At 65.6% G+C, this 22365-nt stretch overlaps 3 protein-coding genes across 6 annotated transcripts in view; 1 reads left to right on the forward strand and 2 right to left on the reverse strand.

Moving 5' to 3' along the window:
- Nucleotides 1-5483, forward strand: part of PSD (pleckstrin and Sec7 domain containing) — a gene marked incomplete at its 5' end in the record, with an annotated part of 28636 nt that extends 23153 nt beyond the window's left edge. The window contains 7 exons of the mRNA XM_082764229.1: nt 400-443; nt 1415-1593; nt 2320-2390; nt 2649-2806; nt 3015-3159; nt 3558-3701; nt 4045-5483. Coding sequence (XP_082620355.1) covers nt 400-443; nt 1415-1593; nt 2320-2390; nt 2649-2806; nt 3015-3159; nt 3558-3701; nt 4045-4284 — 981 coding nt within the window. The 3' untranslated portion in view covers nt 4285-5483. The remainder of the gene's footprint in view (nt 1-399; nt 444-1414; nt 1594-2319; nt 2391-2648; nt 2807-3014; nt 3160-3557; nt 3702-4044) is intronic.
- A 136-nt stretch (nt 5484-5619) lies between these two features.
- Nucleotides 5620-15429, reverse strand: NFKB2 (nuclear factor kappa B subunit 2). Of its 4 annotated transcripts, none has more exons than XM_082764231.1 (23): nt 15375-15429; nt 12752-12934; nt 11859-11937; nt 11430-11467; nt 11245-11343; nt 10957-11108; nt 10324-10430; nt 10050-10208; nt 9678-9782; nt 9438-9523; nt 9182-9320; nt 8979-9098; nt 8683-8865; nt 8436-8577; nt 8161-8275; nt 7795-8002; nt 7539-7708; nt 7354-7456; nt 7033-7265; nt 6819-6888; nt 6561-6733; nt 6371-6482; nt 5620-6288 (listed from the first exon to the last, which is right to left on the reverse strand). In XM_082764231.1, the coding sequence occupies exons 2-23, from the start codon at nt 12800-12802 to the stop codon at nt 6161-6163; spliced, it is 2772 nt and encodes a 923-aa protein (XP_082620357.1). In that variant the 5' UTR covers nt 12803-12934; nt 15375-15429; the 3' UTR covers nt 5620-6160. The 4 variants fall into 4 exon arrangements, with proteins under 4 accessions (XP_082620357.1, XP_082620356.1, XP_082620359.1 ...); XM_082764230.1 differs by having other exon boundaries at nt 11430-11470; XM_082764233.1 differs by lacking the exons at nt 12752-12934; nt 15375-15429 and adding an exon at nt 12152-12232 and having other exon boundaries at nt 11430-11470.
- Nucleotides 15430-15749: 320 nt separating this feature from the next.
- TMEM150A (transmembrane protein 150A) lies at nt 15750-20327 on the reverse strand. Its single transcript, XM_082764250.1, has 7 exons — nt 20022-20327; nt 19673-19720; nt 17755-17826; nt 17484-17551; nt 17192-17319; nt 16673-16850; nt 15750-16365 (listed from the first exon to the last, which is right to left on the reverse strand). The coding sequence occupies exons 1-7, from the start codon at nt 20099-20101 to the stop codon at nt 16124-16126; spliced, it is 816 nt and encodes a 271-aa protein (XP_082620376.1). The 5' UTR covers nt 20102-20327; the 3' UTR covers nt 15750-16123.
- Nucleotides 20328-22365: the final 2038 nt, after the last annotated feature.

The raw sequence follows: 22365 nt of genomic DNA on the forward strand, positions 1-22365 counted from the left end.
TCTCCTGAAAGCTGTCCCTCTGGGCAGCCTGGTTCACCTTGGTGCAGGGAGAGCCGGCTCTCCTGAGGGCTTGGTGCTGTCGGGTGAAACTCACGCAGCTCTGTGCCGTTGTCACGGGCAGGCACAGGAGGGGAGGGAAGGGAGGCAGCCTGTGCTGTGCCCCAGTCATGCCTGGGGCTGCAGGTGCCCGGGAGAAGGTACCTGTAACCCTGAAACGATGCCAGCCAGCTGGTGTGTGCAGACAGGCCAGGCTGTCAGCAACACTGCTGCCAAGAAAGAAGGGCTGCGGCCAGGACAGAGCGGCCTGGGGGTGCCAAAACCTTCAGTCCTCCCTCTGCTCTGTGCGGCTCCCCTGAGCCGGGCCCCGCTGTCCGACTGACCCCGCTCTTCTCTCCGCAGGCGCTGTACGGCTCCATCAAGAACGAGAAGCTGCAGTGGGCCATGTGAGCATCCCACAGGGGGCATGGGCTGGGCGGGTGTGGGGTCACCCTGCTGCCGGGGGGCTTCCTCACCACCCCCCCAGAGCATCAGGGGCCCCATCGGCGGGGTGGCTGCTCCTGTGGGGCTGTAGGAGGGGAGCAGGCACACGAGATGGGGATGGGGGTGCCCGGAGAGCAGTGCTGGGTGCTCAGCCCTCTGCCCCCAGCACAGCACCTTGATGGGGACCCTTTATCTGGGGGTGGGCTGCCTGAGGCCGGCTCCCCGTGGCTGTGGCCGTGCCGGCTGTTGCCCCACACCTCGGCAGCGGTGCTCGGGGTCGGAGCGGGCAGCCCGTGGCCGTGCCCAGCGCCCGCACCCTCGCCCACAGCTGCCATCCCCAGCAGCAGGAGCGGCAGCGCGGGCGCTGCGGGGATTAATCAGCCCGGCGGTACCGCCAGCGCTCAGCCAATGCGCTCGGGCTGCTGCCATGGAGACGCCGGCAGATGCTGAGGGGTTTAATTAGCAGTGAGCGGGTACGAGGGAGGGGGGAGGCCGCAGCTCCGGGCTCCCACATCTCCGTGCCGGGGCGGGGGGAGCGGCAGCGATGCAGCCTGCCCGAAGGGCGAGGGGGCATCGGCTGAAGGGAGGCTGTGAGCAGGGTATTGCCACCCCAGCAAGGTGGGCTGCAGAGGTGCCGAGCCCCAGGGCAGTGCTCCTCCACGGCCTGTGGCTCGTCAGGCTGGCCAGCATTAGCCCACCTGGCCTCACTGCCAGGGGCAGGCAGGGACCCCCAGCAGCAGACACCCCCGCACCTCATCCCAGCAGCGCTGTGGCTGCCAGCCTAGCGGGGGCACAGAGGCTTGGCCAGGCCGTGGGATGCTCCCCAGTGGTGTGGAAAAACTGCTTAGCCTGGTCTGCTGCGAGCGGGAGGCTCAGTGTTTGCTGTCCCCAGCACGGTAACAAATGCTTCCCCAACCAAATCTGTACCTGGCAGAGATGAGGAGGAGCTGAGGAAGTCCCTTTCGGAGCTGGCTGACCCCAAACCCAAGTCCATCAAGCGCATCAGCAGCTGCAGTAACCCCTTCCTGGACTTCTCCCAGGACTCCAGCATCGCCACCTACAAGCACGGACTGTTAGTGCGCAAGATCCACGCTGATCCTGACTGCAAGAAAAGTAGGTGTTTGCGAGGGGGCTCGGGGCTAGGGGCACCAGGCAGCTCCAGAAATCCTGACAGTGGGAGTGGGGCAAGAGGCACCCTGTGAAATCTCCAGGTAGCTTCAAACCAGCCTCCAGCATCAGCCCCAGCGCCACATGGAGCAGGCTGTGAGGGGTGTAATTCACCCTGCAGGCTTGGGGGCTGAAGGCTTCCCCCTTCCCACAGAGGTAGGCGGGCAGGGGGATGTGTTGGGCTCCCTGCAGGACAAAGCCCTGCTGTGGGATGCCGAGAGACAGGGAAGGGTGTCCCGTGGTGCTGCAGAAGGTTCGTGCCACAGGTTCTGTGCTGCCAGGCACGTTCCCCGTTCCCACTGCAAAATCCTCCCTAAGCCCCGGCCTTCTAATGCCACCTTGATCCGATCAGGCGCTGCCGCCCTCCCAGGCCAGCGTTACCTGGTGGGCAGCACCACGTTGCCCCCACCCCTGGCTGTGCAGGCAGCGAGGTGCCAGCCCCGGGGGGCAGCAGCAGCCCTCTGTGCCCCCCAGCAGCTCCATCTGCCAGCCACGTGCCTGGCACGGGCTCAGGTGTGCGGGGATGGTGCTGGCGTGCTGCCCGTCCCCAGGGTGGGCTGACGTGCGGCGTGGCAGGGGGAGCTGGGGGCAGGGGGAGCTGGGGGCAGGGGGAGCTGGCAGTGCCCTGCCCAGCGCCAGGACTGAGGCCTGGGCTGCTCTCTTCTCCCACAGCGCCCCGAGGGAAGCGCGGCTGGAAGCCCTTCCATGCCATCCTGAAGGGGATGATCCTCTACCTGCAGAAGGTAGGGAGCGGAGGGACCGCCCGTGTACGGGGTCACCTGGGGCTGGGGGCAGTGAGGCGCTGACACGCTGCCCAGCTGCCGGGAAAGGGGGGAAGCCACGGTGCTCCTGTCCCCAAGCCCAGGTACCTGAGTGGTGTGGCACAAGCTGGAGGCAGAGCCCTGCAGCAGCCTGGTGGAGGCCGACCTCTGAGCCTCACTGCCTCTGGGTTGAGGGGGCTGCAGCCTCTGGCTGGCTCTGAAGGGCCCTGTGACCTGCAGGAGGAGTACAAGCCGGGGAAGGCGCTGGCCGAAGAGGAGCTGAAGAATGCCATTAGCATCCACCACTCGCTCGCCACACGGGCGTCTGACTACAGCAAGAGACCCAATGTCTTCTACCTCAGGACAGCCGACTGGAGGGTCTTCCTCTTCCAAGCACAGTGAGTGCCCCAGCACCTGCACAGGGCAGCGGGAGCTCACCTGCAGTGGGTGGGATGGGGCTGAGGGCCATGTCCTGGCCCATTTAGAAGGGAGTGGGGTAGAGCCAGGGACCATCAGGGACCACCAGGCTCGTCTCTGGGGCAGGTCCCTTTGGCCTCTGGCAGGACGAGCAGAGCCAAGCTCGCCTGTGCTGGCCTTCCTCCCCAGGAACCCCGAGCAGATGCACTCGTGGATCACGCGCATCAACGTGGTGGCTGCCATGTTCTCCGCGCCCCCCTTCCCCGCCGCCATCGGCTCCCAGAAGAAGTTCAGCCGCCCGCTGCTGCCCAGCTCCTGCACCCGGCTGTCCCAGGTGGGTCCCTCGGCGTGGGGACGAGGCCTTGGGCTGTGGAGACGAGCACGGTCTGCCTGCCCTGAGAGGGGCCAGGACCTTGACAGGACAGCGGGCAGGGGGATTAGCTGGCTCTCGCTTGTGCCGCTGCAGTTATTCATAGAGCAGAAAGGATTAAAAAAAAAACAGCCTAGTTTTAGAGGGGATTAAATTCTGCTGTAAGACTGCCTCACGGTGGGCTGGCTGCAGGAGGAGATTTCCCCAAAGGGCTTGTGCTTTGGGCTGCCATGTTTGGAAAGCCAGGGGCAGCACCTGAAACCCGGGCTGGACTTGGAAAAACCACACCAGCCCTGGCCCCAGCTGGCTGCAGCCAAGGGGTGAGGGGAACGGGGTGCTGATGCCGTGTCACCTGTCCCCAGGACGAGCAGGTGAAGAGCCATGAGACCAAGTTCAAGGCCATGTCAGCGGAGCTGCTGGAGCACCGCTCCTCACTGCCGGAGAAGAAGGTGAAGGGCAAGGAGTACGAGGAGCTGAAGCAGAAGGAGGAGTACCTGGAGTTTGAGGTGAGCTGGGAGAACCCACAGCACCTGTGCCATCACCACAGGCCCTTGGCCATCACCAGCTGCTGGGGCCCTCTCCTGCCCATGAATCTGAACTGCCTTGGCTTCTCCTGGTACTGCTGCCACGCTCTGCGCCCCTCAGCTCCCCACCACGGGTGAGGGGCTCCCAGGGCCGGGGGCTGGATGGGGCGTGCCGCAGGGCTTTCAGCTCGCTGCAGGCCCCTGGTGGGAAGCACCAGGGAAGAAAGAGGGCATTACACCTGCAGGATGGGGTGGAGGGGCCGTGAGGAGGATGCCGGCTGGAAGGGCACTGCCCTGCTACCCGCGCTGCTCTCTTTGCCCCCAGAAATCCCGCTACGGCACCTACGCCATGCTGCTGCGGGCCAAGCTGAAGGCGGGCTCCGAGGACCTGGCGGCCTTCGAGTCCACGCTCTTCGACGCAGCAGGCGGTGAGGATGACGGCCTGAAAAAATCCCGCTCCAGCCCCTCGCTCAACGCCGAGCCCTCCAGCACGGGCACCAAGGTGAAGCGCAACGTCTCGGAGCGCGCCAGCCGCCAGCCCCCCGGCCACCCCCAGAAATCGTAAGCCAGGGGCACCAGCCGCCTGCGCTGCAGCTCCCATCCCGCCCCCTGGCACTGGGGTGGGCGCCACGTGCCCGCCGGGACCCTGCATGAGTCCATCCTCTTGGGGCACGCGCTGGGGTGGGGACAGCCTTCCCCAGCCGCCAGCACCAGCCCGCTGGCCCCGTGGCTGGGGAGCGGTGCGGGGCAGGACCGGCCCCAGGCGCTGCCGGCGGGAGCTGCCCCATCAGACTGATTCCTGCCCCTCCTTGTTCTGCGCTTGGCTGCAGACTCCCCTCCAGCCCCCCTGCCTCACGGAGGGGACGGGACTGGAACCTGCCGACTGGGCTACATTCCGTGCTGTGAGAACCCAACGCAGCGCAGCCAGCGGCTGCTTTCCTCCAGCTCCGCTGTGCCGTGTGGGAAAGCTGGGACTGGGCAGAGAGGAGCCATCCACGCGCCCCATGTGCCAGCCCTGGCCCTGGCCCCGGCCCCATCACTGAGGGCTGGGGGCTGGGGGAAGCCAGGGCTCCCTCCCTGCTGCCCCAGCTGTTCCCACGCCTCCTGCTTTCTTACAACTTTTGAACGGTTTTTGTGATACAGTTTTGCACTTTTTAGTACCAGATCGAGCTGACCAACAGGGAGTTTTTTGGGGGCTAATTTTGATGCTTTTTGGAACTGTTTAAAAAAAAAAAAACAAACACAAACAAACCCAGCCATTTCCTGTAGACAGTGCACTCTTGGCAGGGGGAGAGAGGTTTTTACATGGCCTTGGGGGGGACACAGAGCCTCCCTGGGCAGCAAGCCCAGCGTCACTCCTGTGCGTGCTGCTGCGAGCCACCCAGCCTGTGCCCCGCCAGCCCATCCTCACCCGTCCTGCACCAGCAGCCTTCCTGGAGAGAGCCAGCCCTGCAGGCACCGCCGGCTGCGTGCTTGGCAAACATGGGCACAGCCCCAGTCTGGGCATACCCCGTGGCTGCGGTGTGAGGGATGCACTGTGCCAGTGGGATCAGGGACAGGGGCTTTCCTTCCACTGCCACTGCTCCAAAGCATCGCGGGGGCCTTGGAGGCTGCAGCACTGAGTGCTGGTCCGACGAGCGGGGAGAACTGTGAGCTAGAGGAGGAGCAGTGGCTGCAGCCCATCCTTCAGCCGCGGGGTCTGTCCTTCCCCAGGCTGGCAGCAGGGTGAGCAGGGCTGGAGGGTGCGGGTCAGCAGCGGGTGCTGGTGCTCAGGCGTGGCTGCAGGAGTGCTGAGGGTGCAAGCGGAGGGGTCCAGAGCCAGGGCCAGCAGAAGGGCTGAGGGTAGGGGCTGCAAACACACGCTGTTCCTGGCCGCACGGGACCCGGCTGTTTTCAGCACTGACTTTGCGAATGTGTCAAACTTTTTATTCTGCTCTTTTGAGTCTATTGCAAAAAAAAAAATAAAAAAAAAAAAAGAAAAGAAAAGAAAAAAAAGAAAAATCCACCCCTGCCCCAGGCGGCTCGGGGAGGGGGAAAAAAACCTTTGTACAGCTTCTTCTGTCGGTTACTGAAGTAAAACTTGCTCTTCAGTTCTTGCGTGTGCTGTGGTTTTTCCCCCAGGGGTGACGCTGGGGGCAGCCGAGGCTCCAGGGGCTGCTGAGGGGCCCGCAGCCAGGCTGCCCGCCCCGGGGCCACGGGCAGGGCCCTGCCTCGCCGCCTGGCGGCAGAGACACAGCTGGCTGAGGCTAATGGAAACCGCGTCCCTTTATTCACCAGGCCAGGGAGGGACTGTTAAATAAGAGCAGAGAGGGGCCGGGGCAGGCTGCATCCCGCCCCCGAGCGTCCAGGCAGCCGGGGCTGCGGCTTGGGCTCCCAGTCCAGAAGGCACTTGCGTTGGATGGGGTGGGCAGGGCGGGGGGCAGCACGGCCCCCCCGGCCCCTCAGTGCACCTGCTGCTGCTGGCTGTGGGGCAGCTCGCCGGCTGGCACCGGCCCTGGCTTCAGGGCCAGGGCAGGCACCTGCTCCTCCTCCACCGACTCGCTGCCGTAGGCGCTATCCTCCTTGATCTCTGCAAGGCAAGGCCGGGGCGGTCAGGGGGGAGAGGCTGGGGGGGCAGCGGGGCCCTCCCCCCATCCCTGCACCCCCCGTACCTGTGCTCTGCAGCTTCTCCTGCGCCTCGGTTTTGCGCAGCATCCTGACGGCCTTGCGCAGCCCCATGGAGTCCAGCGCCTCCAGCAGCCCCCCCAGGCTGCCCCCGGCCAGCTGCGGGGAGAAAACAGTGAGCGGGGAGGGACGCGGTGGGGCTGGGAGGAGGACGGGGCACCCCGGCCAGGCACTGACCTCGTAGCTGCGCAGCAGGCTGACGCTGGGCGAGGGGGTGTCCTTGTAGGTCTCCACCAGGCTGCAGAGCCCCAGCCGCTTGGCCAGCTCCATCCAGTCGGACCCGCTGCTGTCCTGGTTCAGCAGCTGCTCCAAGCCCTGCAGCGCGTCGTTGTCCAGGGACAGGACGTTCCCTGTGGGGACACACAGCTCCGTCACGCGCTGCCCGTCCCCACGGCCAGCCCTGGTCCTGCCCTGCAGGGCAGAGGGGCTGCTCACCTGCACGGGGGGCAGCGGGCAGCTCCGCCTCGGGGCCCGGCTGGGAGGCTTGCAGCAGGATGTCCCGCACCTGCAGGACAGACACAGGGACATGAGCATCACCCTGAACACCAAACAACACCTCCCAGCTCCCTGGGACGTGGAGGGGCGGCCCCCACCCCACGCTGTGTACCCCATAGAAATGCCCCCACCCCACGCTGTGCCCCCCGTGCACCTTCTGGCTGCGGGTCAGGTCCAGCGGCGTGTGGCAACGGCGCGGTCGGGGCCCTGTCTCCTCCTGCTCCTGCTCAGGGTCGGGCTGGGGGCTGGGGGCAGGCGACGTGGCCGGGGACGGCTCCCCCAGCTCCATGCCCACCTCCTGCTCCTCGGGGTCAGCATCCGTGTCGCTGCTCGCCTCCGACGAGGAGGGGCTGATGGGCTCATCGTTCTCGTTCAGCACATCGGCCCCTGTGGGCGAGGGGTGGCTGAGTCCCCCCGAACAGGGCAGGGGCTGCTCCCACCGCCCGTGGGCAGGAGGGGAGGGTTAGCACCGTACCTGCTTTGAGGAGCAGCTTGGTGAGCGTGGGGGAGCCCAGGCCGGCCGCCAGGTGCAGGGGGGTGTTCCCAGCGAAGGTCCGGCTGTTGACGTCTGCTCCCAGCTATGGAGAAAGGCACGAGGCCGTGAGGATGGGCCCCCCGGCCCTGCTTCCCCAGCCCTGCAGTGAGGAGGCGGCCCCCTACCTTCTTCACCAGGTGTGTGGCCATGTTGAGGTTCTCCATCTCCACGGCCAGGTGCAGCGGGGTCCTCCCACACTGCATCTCCGTGGCATTCACGTCTGCCCCCTTCCTGACCAGCAGGTCCAGGCAGGCCGGGCTCTTCGCCTTCACGGCCAGATGCACGGGCAGGAGGCCTGGGGCAGGGGGAGAGGCTCAGCACCCCGCCAGCCACGCCGGGCCCCGTCCCCACCCGGGCCCTTCGTCCCCCAGTCCCGCTCACCGTAGAAGTTGGGCAGGCGCAGCAGGTAGGGGGCAGCCGCACCCAGGTGGGCCAGCAGCGTCCTCACCATCTCTTCGTCGCCCGTGTGGAGCGCCAGGTGCAGCAGGGAATTGCCGTAGCGGTCCAGCAAGGTGGGGTCTGCACGGGCTTGCAGCAGGAGCTGCACCACCTGGGGCTGCTTGGTGATGACGGCCAAGTGCAGCGGCGTCTGTGGACAGGGGCAGCCGTCACCAGGGCTGGTCCCATCCCGGCACCCCTCACACACAGCCCGGGCAGCGGGCAGCAGCCCCCAGCACCTGGATGGAGGCACCAGCCCTGGATAGGGGAGGCCCTCCCCTCAGCCCTCCTCCGCAAAAAGCCCCGTACCTGCTGCAGGTTGTTGGTGATGTTGATGATCTGAGGGCTGGGGATGCTCACGACCACGTCGATCAGCTGCTTGATCACAGCCGTCTGCTCATGGATAATAGCAAGGTGCAAAGGCCTGCGGGGAGAGAGGACAGCCTTTGTCCCAGCTCCGTGTCCCCAGGGCCTCCCCACCAGCTGCTGCCCCCAGCCCTGTAATGCCACCCCCGGGGCCGGGCTCTGACAGCCAGCACGGTTCGTGCTGTCCCACCCGTGTGCCCCTCGCCCCGCACACTCACGTGTCCCCGTTCTCATCCTGCGAGGCGGCCAGGTGCCTCTGGACAGCCAGCAGCATGCGGGGGTCTGCCGTGACCGAGTAGTCGAGCAGGGCGTGAGCGTTGCGGCGCGCCAGGGCCAGCATCCAGAGGTGGCAGACCTGGGCTGCAGCATGAAGTGGGACATCAGCACCGGGCACCCCCGCCAGCCGCCTCTCCAGGCATGGCCTCTGCCCCTGGGCAGGTCTCCCAGCCCCTTCTCTGCTCCTACCGTGCTTCTGCAGCTCCTTGCAGTATATGCTCTCCGTAGGCACCTGCCTGTCGCCCTCGTCCCCGTCCACGCTGGGGGCCTTCATCTGCACGCCACCCTGGTACCCCCCCACGGGGTGCGGGCCGGTCGAGTAGATGCTGTTGTATGTCAGCCCGGGCGAGTAGGGGAAGCTGAGGTTCCCACCTGCGGGGCAGGGGGGCAGGTCAGGGTCAGGGTCAGGGTCAGGGTTAGGGTTAGGGTTAGGGTTAGGGTTAGGGTTAGGCTGGTGGAGCGGGGAGCAGGGATTCCTGACTCACCTCCTCCTGATCCAAAGCCCCCGGCGCCGCCGCCAGCTCCCCCCATGTGCGAGCCCCCACCAAAGTGCTGGGGAAACTGGGGCAGGACTTTCTTGCGCTTCCTCTCCACCTCCTCCTTATCTGCAGGGAGAGACCAGGGAGGTTCAGGGCCGGGGGGAGAACACCCGGCCCGGTGCTGAGAGCACCCACCCCTCGGCGCTCACCTTCCACCACGGGGTAGTAGGTGAACTGCTTCGAGTCGCTCACGTCCCCCCCTCGCTTCCGCTTCAGCTGCAGGAAGACGGTGACGGGACGGTCGATCTTGGGCTTGTGGTAGGGGGGCGTGCGGAAGACGATGGCGTACTGCGGGCAGCAAAGAGGGACGTTGGCCCCGCTCCTGCCTGGAGCCAGTGACGGGGCTACCTCATGGGGCACCCACCCGCCCGGGGGCACGACCGGAGCCCCTCCATCTCCCCGCACCTGCTTGTGCACGTCCGTGGGGGAGAAGTCCCCGAAGGCCTGCCAGCCGTTCTCGTCATCCTCGTAGAAGCGCACCTCAATGTCATCTGGGGGGGGAAAGGGGCCTGGCACCGCCTGTCTCACTGCCTGGCGGCGCTCCGGGTACACGGCCACGCAGCCTGGCCACCTCGGGGCCCTGGGGCTGGGACCGATTCCGCCTCAGCCCCTGCAGGGTGTCGCAGCTGGAGGGGACGCCTTTACCTTTCTGGACCTTGTCGCACAGCAAGTAGACCTCATCCCCGCCCCGCACCGAGCCGGCCGTCTTATCCATCCGCGAGATCTTCAGGTTGGAAGCTCCAGGGGACTCTGCAGAGCAAAGAGGCGTTGGCAGCCCCCGTGGTGTCAGAGCAACCACGACCTCCCCACCCATCCTGCCCTGTCCCCTGCCCGCTGCACTGGGGGTCCCAGGGGCCGGGCTGGCCAAAACGGAGCCGTTCACCCCTTGTCACTGTGCTACAATGAGAGCCAAGCCACCCAGGGATGGACGGCAGAGCCGCATCCATCAGCCCAACACGGCACCCACGCAGCCCACCCCTCCCACGCCCCGCCAGCAGGAGCTGGCCCTGCACTCACTGCTGTCGTGGATGGGGTCCGAGATGACGGGCTGCAGGGCCAGCGTGAAGTTCCCGCTGCTGTCACGAAGGTAGGCGGTGAAGCGCAACCGCACGATGCTGAGGTCCATCACCTTCTTCAGCTCCTTCGCCTCCAGCTCGATCTCTCGCAGCTCGGCTTCTGCCGGGCCGGGGGGAGATGCCGTCAGACCCCGTGCCCAGCCCAGCCCCGCAGCTGCCACCACACAGCAGGTCCCCGCTCCACGCAGCCCCACGCAGCCCCAGGCTGCCCCCACCTGTCAGCAGGCTATTCTTGTTGCGGATCTTCTGCTGCTTCAGCTTCTCCTTCATGATCTCCATCATGTTCTTCTTGGTGACGTGCAGCACTCCCAGGTTGCTGAACCTGGCGGAGACGAGCCCGCTGTCATCGCACAGCCGGCCCTGGGGCACGCGGCTCACCGAGGGCTGGCAGAGCTCAGCACAGGGCAGCGGGGCAGCAGCAGCTCAATGCGTGCAGGGCAAAGAGGAGCCGTCACCGCGGGGAGGAGAGGAGCCCAGAGCAGAGGGCTCTGCAGGTGACCAGCCCAGAGTGGGGAGCTGAGAGGGCTGGAGGGCAGAGGGATGCACATGGGACCAGGCTGAGCCAGCAGCAGGGGTTGGATTTATGGGACCTACAAGGGACTTTGTGTGCAGCAACAGAGCGCACACAGCTCCTGCCCCTCCTGTCCCACTCCGGCAGGAGATCTGAGGAAAACACCCTTTCTTCCCCAAACCAGGCTGCTCAGGCTACAGCAGCGCTGGGGCACAGAGCAGCTGGGCCAGCCACGAGCCTGCCTGCTCCAGCCTCTGCCACCAGCTGGGCAGGAGCCCCCCGACAGGGCTACGGAGCAGGAGGCCGCCCCAGCCCACCAGGTCCCCTCCGCACGTACTGAGCAGTCATGTCCTTGGGTCCCACGATGGCCACGCAGTTGCCAGCCTCGTTGCACTGCTTGCCCACCAGGCTGTGGGCGTGCACGCGGGGAGGGTCGCTGTGTGTCACCAGGTCCACCTCGATCCGGGCCATCCCTATGTAGTTGCAGATCTGTGGGGAGAAGGGAGATGAAGCACGCTACAAGCACCAGTGCTGGGGCTTCTCAATACCCGTTAACGTCCTCCCTTCCAGGCACCCCTCCCAGTCCCTGCGTGCACCCCAGAGCCCCGCTCCCCCCAGCACTCACCTTGACGGTGGGGTACGTCTTGCGCCCCTTCTCGCTGGACGCTCCCGGCAGCCCGCCGTGTGACGGCCCCTCACAGCCATACCGAAATCGGAAGCCCCGCTGTGGAAGCACGGAGGGGGTCAGACCGACGGCGCTGGGGTGTGCCCCTGGCGCTCTGCCTGCCCCTGCCCGGGTCGCGTCCTTACCTGCTTCGGCTGCTCGATGATGATGAGGTAGGGGCCTTCTACTGGAGGACAGAGAGGAGAGGCACGGGTGAGAAGCACGGGGCAACCAGCACGTGTGCGCTCCCAGTGCCGATGCTGGAGGTACGGGGACGGTGCTGGCAGCGAGGTGACCCCTGTCTGTCCCACGGGGGTCCCCAGGGCCCCCAGCCCCTGGCTGGGAGCAGCCATCAGGATGCCCTGGCACTCGGGGACCCCCAGCACAGCCCCAGCTCAGCTCCCTGGCGGCAGGGCCAGGCTGACCAGCCCCATCCCAGCGCGGGGCAGGGATTCCCGGCCAGCCCACATTGGGGACATGGGGTGCACGGCGCTGCTGGGAAGCACCCGGCGTGAGTCAGCCTGCTGGGAAACCCCGCTGCATGGCCGGGGACCCCGGGGGGACACGTCCCTTACCCGTCTGCATCAGGGGCTCCTTCTGCTCCATCATGTGGGTGCCGAAATTGAAGTCGTCGTAGTCGATCCCATCCAGGCACTGGGCGAGGGGAGGGGAGCGTGAGCCCAGGGGGCTGCAGCCCGCGGGGGGGACACAGACCCCGGCACCCTCCCCACCGAGCGGGGCGTGCGGGCGCACAACCCCTATCCCCAACCCCCCCCCCGCGTCCCGCTGTGACCCCGGGACGGACAAACAGACAGCGGGGCGGACAGACAGCGGGACAGCACCCCGTCCCCGGGCAGCGCTCACTCACGGGCTGGAAGTGCTCGTCCATGGCGGCGCGGGGCCGGGCTGCGGGCAGAGCGGGCGCGGAGCGGGGCCGGGCGCAGGAAGGCGCCGCCGCTCCGGAAAGTCCCCAGAAACCCCGCCGGGCCGGGAAATGACGGCCCCGCGCGTCACCGCCCCGCCCAGCGGCACCGGCACGGCTCGGAGCGGCTCGGCCCGGCACCGGCTCCCGGCCCCCGACGGCCGTCCCGGGAGCCCGGGGCCGCTCCGTGCCCTGCCGAGGCGGCCGCGCTGTTAGTGCCGGCCCTGCCCCGGCCCCGGCCCCGGCCCCGGCCCGTCCCGACGGGGCGCCCCGCGAGTCCCCAGCCCCAGGCGGGAGCTGGCCCCAAAGCGCTGCCCCGAGGGGTCCCCCCGGCCCAGGGGGCCACGGGCAGGCAGCGGGGTGAGCTCTGCCGCTGCTCCGCACCCTGTCCCCGCTCACATCACAGCCCCCGCACCCGCCCGTCGAGGTTGCAGGGTGTCCGCCGGCCTCGTCCCCATCCCCGCTTTCCCCTCCGGCCGCCCCGCAGCCCCCCGAGGGAGCATCTCCCCTACAGCAGCACCCGCAGCCCCCCAGCCCCCCACTCACCGCGGAGGAAGAGGCAGGCCTCAGCAGCCCGTCCAGCCCCAGCATGGCCATGGGGACTGCCAGGCACGGGGCCGCCGGGGTCGGGGTCTGCCCGGCAGCGGGAAAGCACCGGAGGCTTCTAGCGAAGGGGCAGGATCAGAGTGGAGCGGGGCACGCTCTCTTTCTCCGCATTCCTTTTCCTCACTGAGCAGTGGAAAATTAAAAGAAAAAAAAAAAGAAAGAAAAAAAAAAAAAAAAAAACGTATCTTACTCCGCTGTGCCCTCGTACCATGAATTTCTGAAGCAGTGGTTGCCGCAGGTCCCGCTCAGGGGATTTTGGGTGTGTGGGAGAAGAGGGGAAGGAAGGGGATTGTTCAGCTCGTGAGTGACTCATATTCTTCAGAAGCTGAAAAGAGCTTTTTCAAGGAGATTTTCCAGCCGCTCGAGCCCTCCAAAGGGGCTGCCCTGAGGCCCTGGGCCTGAGGTTTTCCCCATGGCTGCAAGAGTGCAGCTGAGCTCCAGCAGCTCCTGCCCATGGCATGGGGCCAAGGCAGCAGCTCGGCCCAGGGTGCAGGGGCTGAGGAAGCCAGGACCTCATTGCAAAGCAAGGGGAAACCTTCCCCAGGCTGTTCCCAAGGCCTGGGAGCACAGACGTGACCCGGTGCAGGCCAGCGGGAAGCACCACGCGCTGCCTGCTGCCCAGATCCCACCCGGGCACCCTCAGCCCACTTCCAGATCTGTTGATGCAGATGTCACAGAGAGGTGAAAGAGGGGACAAATGTCCTTCACCAGTGTGCCAGGAGGAGCCCCTCTAACCCTAAACACCAAGCCCCTTCGGGGTAACCCCAAGGCAAACCCTCGAGATGAACACACCGTGGCTCCTGCACACAGCAGCTCTCCTTTCTCCCGCGCCCTCAGCCCCATCCCTCGAGGGGGTTTTGCAGCTCGCTCATCTCTGCCCTGCACACTTCCACTTGTTGCAGCAAACAGCGTGACTCAGGAACGTCACGGGGTCATGCCTGCCTGTCCCCAGCCTGCGCTGGGTCTCGCTCAGGAGCTGTCTGTCCCTGTGCCCTGTGCCTGCAGGCTGCCGTGCCGGAGGAAGCACACCTTGCTCGCCGAGCAGAGCTGGAGGGGCACCGCTGTTTCCTTGTTCCTGGAAGAGCCCGCGGCAACGCAGCGCTGCTCTGAGATAAGTGCTGCCTCCTGAGCTTGGCAGGGTGCCTTCAGGCCCCCAGGACAAGCAGGGAGAGGCTGCTTTTCACCTGGGGGCACAGCACACTGCGTTTCTACCCCCTGCACATCCCACAGGATAACCCATTTCCCCCTCCTGTTCCCCCTGGCACACCTCTGGACCCTGGGCTCACATCCACCATCACCCACACGCTGCAGGCTCCCCTTGCTGGGCTGATTCCCCCACATCTCCACGTTCCTATGACTCGGGATGGATTTTGCAGGCATCGCTGCCCTGAGCAGCACCGGCCCCTTGCCGGTCGGATGGTGCAGCCCGCTGCCGAGCTGGCTCCTGGTGCCAGGCTGCCCCCACGAAGGGCCAGCTGCTGGCAAGCACAGCGGGTTACAGCCCTGCTTCATGCCTGCAGCTCCCCGAACGTGACCCAGCGATGCCGGTGCTGTTTTCTTTTCTCCCGTGACAGCCAGCTGACTCGCAGAGCTGGTGCCCTGCAGGCACCAGGGAAACATCCGTCTGGCTGGCTGCACCAGGACTGTTTAGCAGCCACGGGAAAGGGCCCTCCAGAAACACACGAGGCAGCAGGATCATGCCCCAGCCACCCACCCGGCTGCTCCTCTCTAACACTATTCCCTGTGCATTTTGTTTCCCCAGGAGCCTCCTAATGCCTGCAAATTACAGCCTTAAATTCCCAAGCCTGCTTTCTGCTCAGTTCCTGGGCCCTGCTCCACCACAGCTACTTGTTAGCAACTGTGTGGCTGACAAGGCTGCGGGGTCTTTCTTGCAGGGACCTGGTTCAGAGACCTGTCCTGGAAATCCATCCCCTGACCCATACCAGTGGCAGGGACGAATCCCCTCTCCCCGCAGCCCTCCCAGCCTTCCAGCAGCCCACCCTGGCGCACCAAACCACTCGTATCTCTGTGCACGTATCTCTGTGCCTTTCCTCCCATCGCTGCTATCAAGTTCGTTCTGGCAAACCCCAGCCACCCACTGATCTTCTGTGTTTCTCCTCCAGGGGCCCATAAATCAGCTGCTTTGTTGTGTTATGAACCATCTGCTCCACTCGGGCGCCTGCACATCCTCCAAAACCCCCTCTGGGTGCCGGCGGGGCCCTCGCTGCCCCTGTCCCCGTGCTCCCACGCCGCCCATGGCACCGCTGCCGCTCCGGCCGTGGGGCAGAGCCATGGGGCTGCCCCACGCACCGGCACCCTCCTGGCACTGCAGTCGGGGATCGGGGCCACAGGGGCACGGGTAGAGGAAAACCAGCCCCGGCCGCCCTCTCCCCAGCATCGCGCTCACCCTCCCCGCCACCTCCAACCTCCCCCTGCTCCCCCTAACCCTAACCAAACCCTGACCCTGACCCTGACCCTGACCCTGACCAACCCTACCCCTAACCCCGCCTGCCCCCCGGGGGTCCCGCAGGCCCTCCTCCCCCTCCCCGTGCCCCTTTCTTACCCCTACCCCCGCCGCTCGGCTCCGGCCCCAGCCCCGCTCGGCGCCGCTCCCGCCGCTGCCCGGGAAAGTCCCGGCCCGGCCCCGCCCCCCGGGGCTTCCCGGCCCTCGCCGCGCCCCGCCCGGCCCCGCGCACCGGGGGGCTCCGGGGGGCTCCGGGGGGCACCGGGGGCGGCCCCGCAGCGCGCTCCGTGGCTGTGCAGTCCCCTCACGGCGTGGCTGGGATTTTCTGCGCGTTTTGAACACCTGTTATGTGTAACAGCCAGCACGCTCCTCATGCACCCACCGGGTTCGCACGGGTGGGCAGCTCGGGGGGCACAACCCGCGCACAGCAGCGATGCCCCTCGCGAGGGACAAGGGAACAGCTCTGTGTGTGTATATACATCTATCCGTATATATACGTAGCTCTATGTACACTCGCACGCACTCATTCACCGCCCTCCCCGCTCCCACCAGCCTCCAGGATGGGCTCACACCAGCGGGGTGCTCCCCCCGCATGATTGTCTCCGACAGCCAAGGACGCAGAGGGGACAACCCCGGCCCCAGCAGCCCTTGGGGGGCAGCCCCTGTTCCCCGGGGCTGGAGGAGCCCGGCTGCAGCTCCTGGATCAGGGGGGCACGTACCAAGCACCGCGTGTGCATGCACACGCACGTGCACCCCGAGGCACGCGGGGTCTGGGAGACATTCGGGGTGGGGAGCAGCTGGCAGGGCCCCACTCGCTGGTCCCCACTGTCAGCCGGCCTCCCGTCGGGTCACACCATGGCCAGCCCCTCCGCGCCGTGGATGCAGGCCGTGCCGGGCAGGCTGCTCTCGCCTTTGTAACTTTTGGGGGCCCGGCTGGCTTTCAGCAGCACCAGGAAGGTGTCCGTGGAGATGGCCCCGAACTCGAAGGTGAAGGTGCCGTAGAAGACCAGGACGTCGATGATGAACATCCACTCGCACAGCGCGGCCACGTGCTGCAGCACGAAGCTCTCCTGGATGAAGAACACACCGCCTGAGCACATCCCGGTCAAGGAAAGCACGGCCGGCCCCCAGCCACCCCAAGGAGGACTGCAGGTTGTGTGTCATAGGCTATAGGTAACTCAGATGGACTTTGCATTGCCCAGGGCCCAAAATACCCTTTAAAAAAAAAAAAAAGTTGTCCCTTCTGCTTTGCAAGGTGCGCAGCTGAGGCTATGAAGGGCCAACCTGCTCCCACAGCCCACCCCAACACCTGAGGGTGGTGGCAGCCAGGCCAGGGCCACTGTAACCTGCCCGCCCCAGTGCCCTCCCCACAGCTGGCAGGGCCGGGAAAAGGATACTGAAGACGAGGGTGATGAAGGCCACGGCGGTGAGGATGCTACGCAGGTGTCCCGTCCAGTAATGCCCGCGGGTTTTGGCCATGCGGTAGGTGAGGACGGACTGCAGGAAGACGAACAGCATGCTGGTGGGGAAGGCCACCCCCGCTCCGATGTAGTGCAGCACCTTGGCGTGGTCCACCTGCGGGCACAGGCCGTCAGCTCGCGGCTCCGCAGGGCCACCAAGGGGGCAGCCAGCACCACCCCGGCCCTGCCCAGCGCTGCGGAAAGCAGCAGGCAGGTGCTGCAATGTTTGCTTTCTGAGATAAGTGCTAAACCCAAACCGGCTGCTTCATCCGGGCCCGAAACGATGAGTGTGCAAATAAAACATGCAGGGGAAGCACGGTGCCTGGCGGGGTGGAGGCGTGCACGAAACGACACAATGACCCCAAATCCTGCCACCGCCTGAGCTCCTCCAACCTCCGTGTCAGCCCCATGTTACCCTGCTGCCGAAACCAGCCCCTGCCCCGGGAGAAGCCTCACCTGGAAGTTGCCGACCATGGTGAGGCCGGCGGCGCAGAGCCAGCCAGTGGCCAGCCCCAGCGTGTTGAGCAGCGACGGCCCCACGCGCTCCAGGACGTGGGCGTACCTCAGCAGCCCCACCAGGATGACTGCGGGACGGAGACACAGCGCCCATCACACACGGCTGGATGGAGACCCCCCAGCCCCAGGCCCACCCCTGCCCACCGCTGTGCCTGCAGCACCCCAGGGCCCCGCTCCCTGCGCGGCACTAGGCCGAGCGCCCCGTCCCGCTCCCTCAGCGCCACACACTTACCCATGAAGGAGCCCAGGCTGCAGATGAGGCTGAAGAAGCAGCTCTCGGGAGGCAGGGTGCCACACTTGCTGTGGGGACAAGGCACGGCAGGGGCAGCCCTCAGCGGGGGGCACCAGGGTGCGGGACCCTCCCCAGGGCCTGCTCCTGGACACCCCGAGCACCCGCTGCTCGTCCCCATCCCTCCCCGGGGCTGCCCTCCGCCGCTCCGTGCCCCCGGGGAGGAGAGGGGCTGGGTTCGGCCCGGCCCCCAGCCCACCCACCAGCTCCTCACCTCACGAGGGGGATGTGATCCAGCGTGCAGCAGGAGCCAGGGCCATCCACACCGCACGACTGGTTGTAATTCCTGCGGGGAGCAAAGGGACGGGCTGGGGGGGCCTGCAGCCGGGCAGCACCGTCCCCGGGGGGGACATCACGCCCTGGGTGCCCACGGGGAGCCCCGGGGCGGGAGCAGGAACACGCAGCTCCCAGCCCTGGCGCACACAGCCCCGGGCTGGCAGCGCGGGTGGAGCCGGGCACGCAGCCACCGGCAGCTCCAGGCTTGCAGGGAACGTGGCACCTGGGTGGGAAACGGGTCCCAGGGGCACGGGCACCCCGCAGCACCCACCCAGGCTGGCCCCAGGGCCTCGTCATGTGCCCCTCGTCCCCTCCATGCCACCACCAGGCTGCTGCCACAGGGAGGGATGGCTCCTCTTTTTGGGAACAGGGGGGGCCAGGCCACACAGCGACACCCCTGTGTTGGAAAGGGGGCTGTGCTGCCCCAAGGGTGGCAGGGCTGCCCGGAGCACACACGGGAAGGAAGGGAGGAAATCCCCAGCGGTCTGGCTGCTGGCCGGTGTCCCTGAGCCCTCCCAAGTGGCCCGAGGCACCTGGGTGGCCTCAGCAGCAGCATCACCACCCCTGGGGCACCACCACACAGCACCAGCCTGCGGGACCATCGTGAGGGAGCGGTGCTGTTGTCCCCAACCCCTGGCGGTGGGGCACAGCAGGGGTGAGGCTGAGGACATGGTGTGAGGAAGGTGACAGGATGGTCAGAGCCGTGACACCCAGGGAAGCTGCCCTGGCTCTCCCAGCACCCGATCACAGAAGGGTTTTTGGGTGTCCTGCAAGAGCCCATCACCTGTCACTGCAGCATCACCCGCGCACCCCTGGCTGGCACGGCCCAGGGTACCCCCACCCGGCAGCCACAGAGCCAAAGGCACCTGGTGGAGCCGAGCCGTCGGCTGCCTCCAGTGAAGCGGCTCAGCAATCGCACGGTTAAGCAGGACTTTTCGGGAAGGGCTGGGCTGGTCTCTGCTGTTTTTTCAGTCTCCTCGTTTACTGGTGGCTTTGTTTTCCAACCGCGAAACCCGAGCAAGGCGTGGAGCCCCACGGCCTCCTCAAGGGCTGCTCTTGTGGTGTTGTTTGGTTTGGGATTTTTCTATTTTTTTTTAAAGCAAGCAGCCCAAAGTTTGGAAGCATTATTCATCATTAACGTCTGTTTATGCCACAGAGACAACGCCGACAAACACATTCTTCCCAGGACAGAATAATCCATCAGACAGGAAATGGCAGCGGGTTGTTTTTTCTTGTTTTTTTTTTTTTTTTTTTTTTTTTTTTACCCTCCTTCAAACACTCCAGCAAGAATTGAGCTAACATGGATTTTCTGGGCAGATTTTTTATGAGACGCAAGAAGCCAAGAGTCATGCAGAAGAAATTCCTGAGAGCGCGGACAGCTCTTCCCTCCCAGCCCAGGGCACAGCCGGGTGCCGCCGCACAGCCCTGCTGGCACTGCCAGGGCCCAGGGTTCAAGTCTCCAGCAAGCGAGTCCCAGCCTTTTCCACGGAGACACTTGGCCCTCTGTAATTCCCTGACCACTTATTTTTGGATTTTTTCCGTGCTTAGCGTTTACTCAATGGCCCCCTTCTCCCTGGGTGCCGTGCGTGAGCTCACCGGAGCGGTGGTGACCGCACACGAGCTGCTGGGGGGGGTGGATGTAGCTCTGCTCAGCTCTGCTCAGCTCTGCTCGGCTCTGCCATCCCCAAGGCTCCGCAGACGCGGGGCCCAATCCCGCCGGCAGCTCGCCCCTACGAGGCTTTGCTCCCCCAAACCACCCGCGGATGAAGGACAAGGGGTTAGGCACGGAGCGGTACCCGCTGCCAGCGGGGTGCTTACGGGGGGTCCCGCCGCCCTGCCCGCCCCCAGCACCTTACCAGTTGTGCACGGGGCAGATGTGGTTGTTGGAGAGCGCCATGGCGTACCTGGGGGAGATGACAGCGGGCGTTACGCGGTGCCTGCGGGATGGGGGCACGGCCCGGGGGCTGCCCTCACCGCACCCCATCCCATCCCATCCCATCCCATCCCATCCCATCCCATCCCATCCCATCCCATCCCATCCCATCCCATCCCATCCCATCCCATCCCATCCCCTCTGTGCCCACTGCCCCCGGGCAGGGGCTGCGCTGCCTCCCCCAGCACCGGGGGCTCCTTGTGCCGCCGGGGCCGCCCTCGGGCAGCCGGCCGGGCAGGGGTCGGTGCGCGGAGCCCCCCGGCGCTACTCACACGATCCACATGCCGGTGATGGTGAATGCGGGCAGCGTGACGGGCAGGATCCCCCAGGCGGGCATGGCGGGGCCGGGCATGCCCCTGCGGGCTAGCGGCGGGCGGCGGGGCCGCCGGGGGAGCCTCCCCGCTGCCTCCTGCTGCCGGGCCGCCGGGCCCAGCTCCCCATGGGCAGCGCCCGCCGCGGGGCCGGGGCCGGGGCCGGGGGACGGGACGGGACGGGCCGGGACGGGCCGGGAGGGACGCGCCGGCTCCGCCCCGGGGCAGGGGGGGTCCCGCTCGGCGCAGGGCCCGCCCCGCCCGGCGGGGAGCGGGGCTCGCCCGGCACGGCCCGGCCCCGGGCGCCACGTGGCGGCGGCCCCGCGGGGCACCGGGACGGGCAGCGGCTGGGGGGCCCCGGCCGGGTCCCCCCCGTGCCCCCGGCAGCGCCCCGGGTGGCAGGACCCGGCCCCGGGTGGCTGGACCCGGCCCCGCCAGGAGCACCCCGCTTCGCCGGGCACCCAGCGCGGCTGCCACCCCCCAGCCCCGCTGCCCCGGGAGCTTTCTGTTTGTGTGAAAGGGAAAAGTTAAACACAGAAGAGGAAGCGTGACTTCCCCTGGCAGCGGTGAGGGAGCAGCAGCCGCGTTTTGCTGCCCGCAGCCCGGCCCCAACACCCCCGCCCGCCCTGCGGCAGCCAGGGGCATGTGGCTGCGGGTCCCAAAGCTTCCCGTGCGGCCAAAGGGTGCAGGTGGCCCTCGGGTCCTGCGGCCGCCCGCACTCCTCCTGCAGTCAGCAGGCACCATCACACCGGCCTGGGCCCTGGGAAGAGGAAAAGCAACACTCCCAGGCCATGCCGCTGGCCCCCTGCTGCCCCCAGCTCAGGTTATACAACCCCGGGCACAGTACTGCACACTGGGACTTGTAGTCCCTGGAGATCTCCCTAAAAAACTGAAGCCACGCGGGCTCCTCGAAGGCCCAGCGTCTTTCCCTACGCTGTGGCACGGCATTGCCCCCACCTCTCGCTGCAGGACGCAGTGCCACACAAGCTCATCTCGTGCTCCCTCACCTGCCTTTGCCTCGCTGCCCGCCGGAGCACAGCGGGCCCGACCCTCGCTCCCGGCCCCGTGGTCGCGGCGGCAGGAACAATGCTGCCCAGTGCGGCGGGCACCGCGCCAGTGCTGCAGCTGCTGCTGCCTCCAGCAGCCTTTGTGGGGCTGGGATTGTTCCTGGACAATGGGACGGGCAGTGCAAACCCAAGCGGGCTGCTTTGCATGCGCAGGTGGTGCGGAGCAGAGCGGGACGCGTTTTCAGGATGCTTCAGGCTCTAACACCAGCGGGTTTCCCGATGGAGCTCCACAGGTGGCCTCTCCAGGAAGAAGCTAGGTACTGAGGGAAAAGCCGGGTCACTTTGGGATGACTCCTCTCTGAAATCACCGGGTACACTTAGCACACGGCCTTTTTTTTTCTGTTGTTAATACTGAATCCGAGCAAAAGCAGCCTTGCTTCAGATTCTGCACTTGCAAATTTACATTTTCAGCGTCAAATTTACATTTTTCAGCCAGAGCTTATCTTTTAAATAGGGCTTTCTCGTGTTAGAAGGCTTCATACTGAGGACAACACCAGCTCCACAGTAAGCCCTTCTATTGACATATGCTGATTACTGACATTTATTCCTGCTCTCTTTCAGCTGCGGAAGTTCTTGATGTACATTGGAACAGCAAGAGGCAAGCAAACCCAAACTACTGTGATGTCTGTCCAGCATCCTCTGGAACAACAGTGAGTCAGACCCGTAAAAATGAGAAAGAAGTCCAAGTCTAGCAGAAGTGGATGCTGGGACGAACTCAAACGCTAGGGCTGTGACCAACCCTGCTCACCAGCAGCCGCTGGCAGCACGGCTGTTGTGTAATTCGAGTTACAAAGAAAAGGCAGGAGACCTGATCGATAAAACTGTATCACACAGCAAGTGCTACCTGTCAGCTGATCCTTGATCTCCTCTGAGCTCACACTGAAACAATTTTTTTTTTCCCATAACACTTGAAGCCTCTTTCTTGCAAAATCCAAACAACGCTGAAATAAATTTCTCTATTTTTCAGCCCATTCCTATTTGCACTTTAGTGGAAACTGTTTAAAGTGCAATTTTGTCTTTCCATCCTACATTCTTTACATTCCAGTCCCATTTCCTGCAGTTTCCTCGGGTAGCTTTTGCTTTGCACCACGATTGTCTGAGTTAGGATGCATGGATCTAGGTACAAATCGGGTTTGCAAAGTTTAAAATGCAGCATCCTCAAAACATCTCAAGGCAACAGGAAAAACTGGGCTTTGCCAGTAAATGACAGCAGTCCAAGAAGTCAAACCACTGTCCAG

This window comes from Aythya marila (assembly GCF_965140915.1).
Source record: "Aythya marila genome assembly, chromosome: 7".
NCBI lineage: Eukaryota > Metazoa > Chordata > Aves > Anseriformes > Anatidae > Aythya > Aythya marila.